This window comes from Pristiophorus japonicus, chromosome 17 (genome assembly GCF_044704955.1).
Source record: "Pristiophorus japonicus isolate sPriJap1 chromosome 17, sPriJap1.hap1, whole genome shotgun sequence".
Lineage (NCBI taxonomy): Eukaryota > Metazoa > Chordata > Chondrichthyes > Pristiophoridae > Pristiophorus > Pristiophorus japonicus.
Window position 1 is genome coordinate 108867960 of NC_091993.1, and position 8808 is coordinate 108876767.

General features: G+C 44.8%; 1 protein-coding gene across 1 annotated transcript; it reads right to left on the minus strand.

The window, feature by feature from the left end:
* Positions 1 to 558: 558 nt before the first annotated feature.
* Positions 559 to 7704, minus strand: c17h1orf74 (chromosome 17 C1orf74 homolog). The gene is made up of 2 exons (XM_070859444.1): positions 7486 to 7704; positions 559 to 2668 (listed from the first exon to the last, which is right to left on the minus strand). Exon 2 carries the CDS (start codon positions 2650 to 2652, stop codon positions 1840 to 1842), a length of 813 nt encoding a protein of 270 aa, XP_070715545.1. The 5' UTR covers positions 2653 to 2668; positions 7486 to 7704; the 3' UTR covers positions 559 to 1839.
* Positions 7705 to 8808: the final 1104 nt, after the last annotated feature.

Sequence of the window (8808 nt, forward strand, 5' to 3'; positions counted from 1 at the left end):
GCGTGTGTGACAAGGAAATCATTGGAGTGGATGAAATCCAGAAGTAATGACACTGTCACTATTCACTTCATACCCTATAAACCTGTTAACAATCCATGACCCACACACAATGCCCCATCTATAACGGGCGGGTGGGGTAAGGTCAAGAACTTGGGCTGGGATGGGATCAGGAACTTCAGCTGGGGGTGGCATGAACTTGGCCTGGGGGGGGGGGAGCTCTATCCTGTCTGGGGTCTGAAGTCAGAATAGCAAGAAAGGGAAATCCAGAGAACCACTTCAAAAATGCAGTTGTTCATAAAGGCCCACCACCTTCTCAATGCAACTAGGGATGGCCAATAAATGTGGCCCTAACAATGTTTCCCATATCCTAAAAAGAAGTCACAACAAAATCCAGAGAACCACTTCAGAATAATGACACATTGGCTAAAACTGGATCTAGGACTGATGTTAGGAAGAAATTCTTCATCTAAAGAGTGATCAGCACTTGGCATACTCTTCCAAGTAGTATAGTGGAGGCAAAAATGTTAGAATCATTCACGATCCAGTGAGACAACATGATGAGAGGTATCAAGTAATTTATTTGCTGGACGGATGAGCTAAGAAATTTGATACTAAATAGCCTCCTTCATCTGTATTTTATTTTGTGAAAACATATAACCAAATTTTATAACAAGAAATAGATTTAGAGCAATACAGGTGACCCTCCCTTATCCGGGACCTGGTCTGTTCCGAATGAGGGATTTTGCCGAATGAGGGGAGGTCACATGTTTGCAACGCTATACAAACCCATTCCCAGCCTCAAGCTCCTTTGGGACCCGCTCGAGCTGCCGCCCTCCTCCCCCCCCACAGGCTTCCAGCACAGAGACACAGAGAGCGGGAATACTGCGAAATGGCACACTTGGGAGCTCGATGGCTGCAGCTCGCTATGTGTTAGGCTGTCTCTCTCGTGGGATGTGCATCTCTTGCAATGCGGGTTGCCATGCCCGGGGCTGTGAGTGTGGGTCGGTGAGGGACGCTGGCACTGATTCTGACCATCCCATATTCGACGCTGCAGCAGCTCTTGCCACTTTCACTCACGTCTTGGGGCGGGGAGGGGGCAGTGGCCCAAGCAGGCCTGAAATGTCGGCGTGTCCCGAAGGTGTCGGCTCCAAAGTTGGGTAAATTTATTATGGATCTGTTGAGATTGAAATGTGTCGTGCAAGTTAAATGGCCAAGTTTTTTTTTGAAAGATTGATATTTTGACCGGCTGCGTTCTGCGCATGCGTCGGCTGGAAATGGTGCCGAACGAAGGGTGTTGCCAGATAAGAGAGGTTCAACCTGTACCAGCATATGCCACCAAAGACAGAGCTATGGTAATGCCCCTGAACCTACGGTTTTATTGCAGCTACTGGTCATCAAACAGCCTGTACGTTTTGTGTTAGTTGTACAGCTTGCATAGAATCCATAAAGTCAGGGGAGCCTTGTAAAATTCATTGATGAATTTTATAATAGTGTTTTTAATTGATTTTAGGAGTAACTGATCAATTTCACAGGGTCCCTCTGACTTCATGGATTTTTTATCACAATTGTATAGCCTGAGTGACTGGTACAAAGCAGTGCTACACTTTCAAGTAAATGAAGTGCAGTTAAATAGAAATAAATACTGAGCATGCCAGGCAGCATCTGTAGAGAGAGGAAGTTAGGATGAACATTTCAGGTCTTACAATGCTTTGTCAGAACCCCACAGATGCTGCCTGACCTGCTACGTGCTTCCAGCATTTTGTTTTTATTTCCGATTTCCAGCATCTCTACTAGTTTGCTTCTTGCAGTTAAACAGACACTTCCCAAATTACACAATATTCACAGTGTAACTGCAGGCAGACAAACGGTTTCTGTGGAAATACTGAGTTCAGAGAAAGCGGACTGCTTGTTGAAATCTGACTGCAGATCCCTGTTCCAAGTCTCTATGTTGCTCTGTAAATCCAAGAGGAGGATTTCCGGAACACTGAATGAGTACATTCGATGTTTGAGGTTTTCAGTGACTCTGGGACAAAATGCGGAGACAGAGAAAACCCGAAGCTCAGTCATGCTCAAACAATTCTCAAAACTCTTATTAAAATCAAACCAGTATGAAACTGGGAACCCAAGGAGAAATCCAAACAGTGTACATAGGTTCCACTCTGAAGAGAAAATTTCACTGACACTAACAAAACCTGATTCACTCTTCCCCCTTTGAACATCTTGGAATTTCAAGTGCTGCAAAATAAGGTCCACCTGACCCTTCACTTGTTTAGTAACACGTGTCTCAGCTAGTCCCGGGCTGGCTCTATGCATAGAAACATCAATGATTGGAACCTCATTTTCTTGCAGTACTTTTTCCAAGTGCCTGATGGTTTTGTTTAAGTTTATTATTAGTACATTGTCCTCAATGCTGAGGATGTGTAAATCTTGAGAGAGAAGCCCAGTTTTCTGTATCTCCTGGACATATTTCTGGATCTGTTCTGCTTTTGCTAGACTGTAATCAAACAGGAAAGTGGGCTTTAATCCTGAATCTACAGTTAGGATCTCAGCAGAGAGATTCAAGCAACGTGATTCAGAGAAATTTTTCCTTTGCTTTATCCTTAAGCTTTTCTGTGCAGCAAAGATCAGTTGTTCCTTCTGTGCAGCCTCCATTATGGCAACAATCACACTGAAACACAAAACACATTTACAGGTAAGTAGACCATGGAAAAATAATTCTAGCAACTGATGGGGACCATACAGTAGAAATTAGATTTTTTTTTTTGCGAAAATCTCTAATGTAGGTCATTATGGTGAGTGACTGAATGAGCAATCTCAGTAGTGGTATCAATAACTCTCTAAACATTATGTAATTCCTGTGTATTTATACTCTGGTATTGCTCCACTGTGTTTTGTGGGGAGAATGGTGAGCTACCCAAGCCCACTATTGTTGTCTCCCCTTTTTCATAACCATTTAGTTCTGGCAAAGGGAAGCAGTGAGATATTGGAAAATTCTCTGAAAATTTGGACAGGTCTGAGGGACAAGTAAAAGTTTTCTCTTGATGTCCCATGCCGACTTTCCCTCCAGTACTCCAGTATCAAAAAGCCTGCAATTCTTCTCCCTTATTCATAGAAACATAGAAAATAGGTGCAGGAGTAAGCCATTCAGCCCTTCTAGCCTGCACCGCCATTCAATGAGTTCATGGCTGAACATGCAACTTCAGTACCCCATTCCTGCTTTCTCGCCATACCCCTTGATCCCCCGAGTAGTAATGACTTCATCTAACTCCCTTTTGAATATATTTAGTGAATTGGCCTCAACTACTTTCTGTGGTAGAGAATTCCACAGGTTCACCACTCTCTGGGTGAAGAAGTTTCTCCTCATCTCGGTCCTAAATGGCTTACCCCTTATCCTTAGACTGTGACCCCTGGTTCTGGACTTCCCCAACATTGGGAACATTCTTCCTGCATCTAACCTGTCTAAACCCATCAGAATTTTAAACGTTTCTATGAGGTCCCCTCTCATTCTTCTGAACTCCAGTGAATACAAGCCCAGTTGATCCAGTCTTTCTTGATAGGTCAGTCCCACCATCCCAGGAATCAGTCTGATGAATCTTCGCTGCACTCCCTCAATAGCAAGAATGTCCTTCCTCAAGTTAGGAGACCAAAACTGTACACAATACTCCAGGTGTGGCCTCACCAAGGCCCTATACAACTGTAGCAACACCTCCCTGTCCCTGCACTCAAATCCCCTCGCTATGAAGGCCAACATGCCATTTGCTTTCTTAACCGCCTGCTGTACCTGCATGCCAACCTTCAATGACTGATGTATCATGACACCCAGGTCTCGTTGCACCTCCCCTTTTCCTAATCTGTCACCATTCAGATAATAATCTGTCTCTTTGTTTTTACCACCAAAGTGGATAACCTCACATTTATCCACATTATACTTCATCTGCCATGCATTTGCCCACTCACCTAACCTATCCAAGTCACTCTGCAGCCTCATAGCATCCTCCTCGCAGCTCACACTGACACCCAACTTAATGTCATCCGCAAATTTGGAGATAATACATTTAATTCTCTCGTCTAAATCGTTAATGTACAATGTAAACAGCTGGGGCCCCAGCACAGAACCTTGCGGTACCCCACTAGTCACTGCCTGCCATTCTGAAAAGTACCCATTTACTCCTACTCTTTGCTTCCTGTCTGACAACCAGTTCTCAATCCACGTCAGCACACTACCCCCATCCCATGTGCTTTAACTTTGCACATTAATCTCTTGTGTGGGACCTTGTCGAAAGCCTTCTGAAAGTCCAAATATACTACATCAACTGGTTCTCCCTTGTCCACTTTACTGGAAACATCCTCAACAAATTCCAGAAGATTTGTCAAGCATGATTTCCCTTTCACAAATCCATGCTGACTTGGACCTATCATGTCACCATTTTCCAAATGCACTGCTATGACATCCTTAATAATTGATTCCATCATTTTACCCACTACTGAGGTCAGGCTGACTGGTCTATAATTCCGTGTTTTCTCTCTCCCTCCTTTTTTAAAAAGTGTGGTTACATTGGCTACCCTCCACTCGATAGGAACTGATCCAGAGTCAATGGAATGTTGGAAAATGACTGTCAATGCATCCGCTATTTCCAAGGCCACCTCCTTAAGTACTCTGGGATGCAGTCCATCAGGCCCTGGGGATTTATCGGCCTTCAATCCCATCAATTTCCCCAACACAATTTCCCGACTAATAACGATTTCCCTCAGTTCCTCCTCCTTACTAGACCCTCTGACCCCTTTTATATCCGGAAGGTTGTTGGTGTCCTCCTTGGTGAATACCGAACCAAAGTACTTGTTCAATTGGTCTGCCATTTCTTTGTTCCCCGTTATGACGTCCCCTGATTCTGACTGCAGGGGACCTACGTTTGTCTTTACTAACCTTTTTCTCTTTACATACCTATAGAAACTTTTACAATCCGCTTTAATGTTCCCTGCAAGCTTCTTCTTGTACTCCATTTTTCCTGCCCTATTCAAACCCTTTGTCCTCCTCTGCTGAGTTCTAAATTTCTCCCAGTCCCCGGGTTCGCTGCTGTTTCTGGCCAATTTGTATGCCACTTCCTTGGCTTTAATACTATCCCTGATTTCCCTTGATAGCCACGGTTGAGCCACTTTCCCTTTTTTATTTTTACACCAGACAGGAATGTACAATTGTTGTAGTTCATCCATGCAGTCTCTAAATGTCTGCCATTGCCCATCCACAGTCAACCCCTTAAGTATCATTCGCCAATCTATCCTAGCCAATTCACGCCTCATACCTTCAAAGTTACCCTTCTTTAAGTTCTGGACCATGGTCTCTGAATTAACTGTTTCATTCTCCATCCTAATGCAGAATTCCACCATATTATGGTCACTCTTCCCCAAGGGGCCTCGCACAATGAGATTGCTAATTAATCCTCTCTCATTACACAACACCCAGTCTAAGATGGCCTCCCCCCTAGTTGGTTCCTCGACATATTGGTCTAGAAAACCATCCCTTATGCACTCCAGGAAATCCTCCTGCACCGTATTGCTTCCAGTTTGGCTCGCCCAATCTATGTGCATATTAAAGTCACCCATTATAACTGCTGCACCTTTATTGCATGCATCCCTAATTTCCTGTTTGATACCCTCCCCAACATCACTACTACTGTTTAGAGGTCTGTACACAACTCCCACTAACGTTTTTTGCCCTTTGGTGTTCTGCAGCTCTATCCATATAGATTCCACATCATCCAAGCTAATGTCTTTCCTAACTATTGCATTAATCTCCTCTTTAACCAGCAATGCTACCCCACCTCCTTTTCCTTTATTCTATCCTTCCTGAATGTTGAATACCCCTGGATGTTGAGTTCCCAGCCCTGATCATCCTGGAGCCACGTCTCCGTAATCCTAATCACATCATATTTATTAACATCTATTTGCACAGTTAATTCATCCACCTTATTGCGGATACTCCTTGCATTAAGACACAAAGCCTTCAGGCTTGTTTTTTTAACACCCTTTGTCCTTTTAGAATTTTGCTGTACAGTGGCCCTTTTTGTTCTTTGCCTTGTGTTTCTCTGCCCTCCACTTTTCCTCATCTCCTTTCTGTCTTTTGCTTTTGCCTCCTTTTTTATGTCTCCCTCTGTCTCCCTGCATTGGTTCCCATCCCCCTGCCATATTAGTTTAACTCCTCCCCCACAGCACTAGCAAACACTCCCCCTAGGACATTGGTTCCGGTCCTGCCCAGGTGCAGACCGTCCGGTTTGTACTGGTCCCACCTACCCCAGAACCGGTTCCAATGCCCCAGGAATTTGAATCCCTCCCTGCTGCACCACTGCTCAAGCCACATATTCATCTGCGCTATCCTGCGATTCCTACTCTGACTAGCACGTGGTACTGGTAGCAATCCCGAGATTACTACTTTTGAGATCCTACTTTTTAAGTTACCTCCTAGCTCCTTAAATTCGTTTCGTAGGACCTCATCCCTTTTTTTACCTATGTCGTTGGTACCAATGTGCACCATGACAACTGGCTGTTCTTCCTCCCTTTTCAGCATGTCCTGCACCCGCTCCGAGACATCCTTGACCCTTGCACCAGGGAGGCAACATACCATCCTGGAGTCTCGGTTGCGGCCGCAGAAACGCCTATCTATTCCCCTCACCATTGAATCCCCTATCACTCTCCCACTCTTTTTCCTGCCCTTCTGTGCAACAGAGCCAGCCACGGTGCCATGAACTCGGCGGCTGCTGCTGCCCTCCCCTGATGAGTCATCCCCCCCAACAGTACTCAAATCTGAAGGCAGCAATTTACACAAGGACTCAATCCCACAGACACTGGCAGCTCTCTGGAATCTCAGCCAAGAGGCTATTCTTCAAGAGGGACCATCAGCAGAAAATCTGACTGTTTGGCACATACTAGCCTTCCTGACTTCCACACGATGACGACTTTACAGCAGTCTATGTTTCCCTCCTGCAGCCATTGTGGCATTCCCAGCAACTCAGAAGCCACCAGTTGTAACTAGGACCTTTCTGGTTTGTGGGTTCAATGTCACAGAATGAGGTACACTTACCTACTAGTTAGAAATAATTACTTAATTATACCAGATTTCTTGGAACGATTTTTTAAAAATACTGCAAGACAGCTACGACCCTTTACAGCATCCCCAACATTATTTCTGTCAAAATGAAACAATTGTAAATAAAACCCAAGTTTTTCAGAGGAGGTGCATTCGAGATGTAACCCTAATGTGGTGCAGTGATGAGTTGCCTGGAGATGTGGAGCCCAGGAGTGGCCCGGGGTCTCCATGGCAACCGCCATCCGGGACCTTTCTGGCTGTCGCGCATGCGCCACCAGTCGAGCCTCCGACTTCATTCTTCCATAAATTAAATCTGGAACATTTGGGAAACAAATAGTCGACCATTGAATACAAAATGTAATACAACAGTCGACCATTTAAGCCGGATTTTACCCGGAACTCACCGATAGCTCGTGCTGCCCAACTCTCCGGCAATTCACACAACAAAACAAAAATTCAGCAAGAACAAAAAAACTGGCGGCGGCGCGTCTCCTTATTCTCGGGCATCTCTCTGATCTGCCGCGACTCTAACCGCTTTACGAAGAGTCGGCGGGCCAGCGCGGGGAGATTCGCCGCCTCCCGCCTTCACACCGGGCACTTGCACAACCGCCATTTTGGAGATTCCGCCCCTGGGCATTGTGGGAAGAGCGCCCCCGCCCCCCGAGGCCAGGGAGGCACCGAGCGTGAAGGACAACTGGTGCTACTGTCAGCACACAACCCTGCTTCATGGCAGGTGACACAGCACGGCCCACGTCTTCAGTATGTTACATGGAAGCTGCAGGTCGGATCCAAAGTTTGCAAGTTGGATCCAAAATTGGCTCCGAGGCAGGAAGCAAAGGGTAATGGATGTTTTTGTGACTGGAAGGCTGTTTCCTGTGGGGTTCTGCAGGGCACAGCACTGGGTCCCTTGCTTTTTGTCGTAATATAGTAATGATTTAGACTTGAATGTAGGGGGTATGATTAAGAAGTTTGCAGATGATACAAAAATTGACTGGTTGATAATGAAGAAGAAAGCTATAGACTGCAGAAAAATGTCAATGTACTGGTCAGGTGGGCAGAACAGTGGTAAATGGAATTCAATCCGGAGAATTGAGAGGTAATGGCCTGGAAATCCCGGACTCCTCGGGATCTGTACGGAGCGTGTACGGATCCAGGAATGCATTGCAAAAGCCAGTTTTCAGCGCACAATGCGCATGCGCTGAAAACCGGCTTTTCCGATCTGCCGAGCTGGAGCTGGAGCTGGACAGATCATCCGCATCTCGGGAGCCAGGACATTCGCATGGGCAAGATTGCGGGACTTACCCATATCTTGCCCAGAAAATGTCCTCAAAAACTCTTGCCCTTGATAAAAGCAGGCTCATCACCTACTTTTACAGGCATAAGAGTTTAAAAACATACAAAAATATAATTTAATTAAATTTTTAAAAAAACACATTTTATTTTTAAAAACCCTGTTCACTATGTTACATTTATTTTTAACTATAATTTAAAAAAAACATTTTAAAAACTCGGAATTTTCTTTCTCGAAGATATTTATTAACTTTAATTTCAATTAATTTTAATTATGTGGGGTGTTTTTTTTATTTTTTTATTTGGTGTTATTGTGTTTGTTTGTTTTTTCTCAATTACTAGCACTGAGAATTGGTAGATACGGAGTTCCCATTGCTATTAATGAGAAAGCTGTGGAATACTGAACCTAATTGGCTGAGCAGTCACACGTGACAGCA

Bases quoted from the DNA above. Each gene is read 5' to 3' on its own strand.
- c17h1orf74 (XM_070859444.1), bottom strand. From the start codon at position 2,652: ATGGAGGCTGCACAGAAGGAACAACTGATCTTTGCTGCACAGAAAAGC.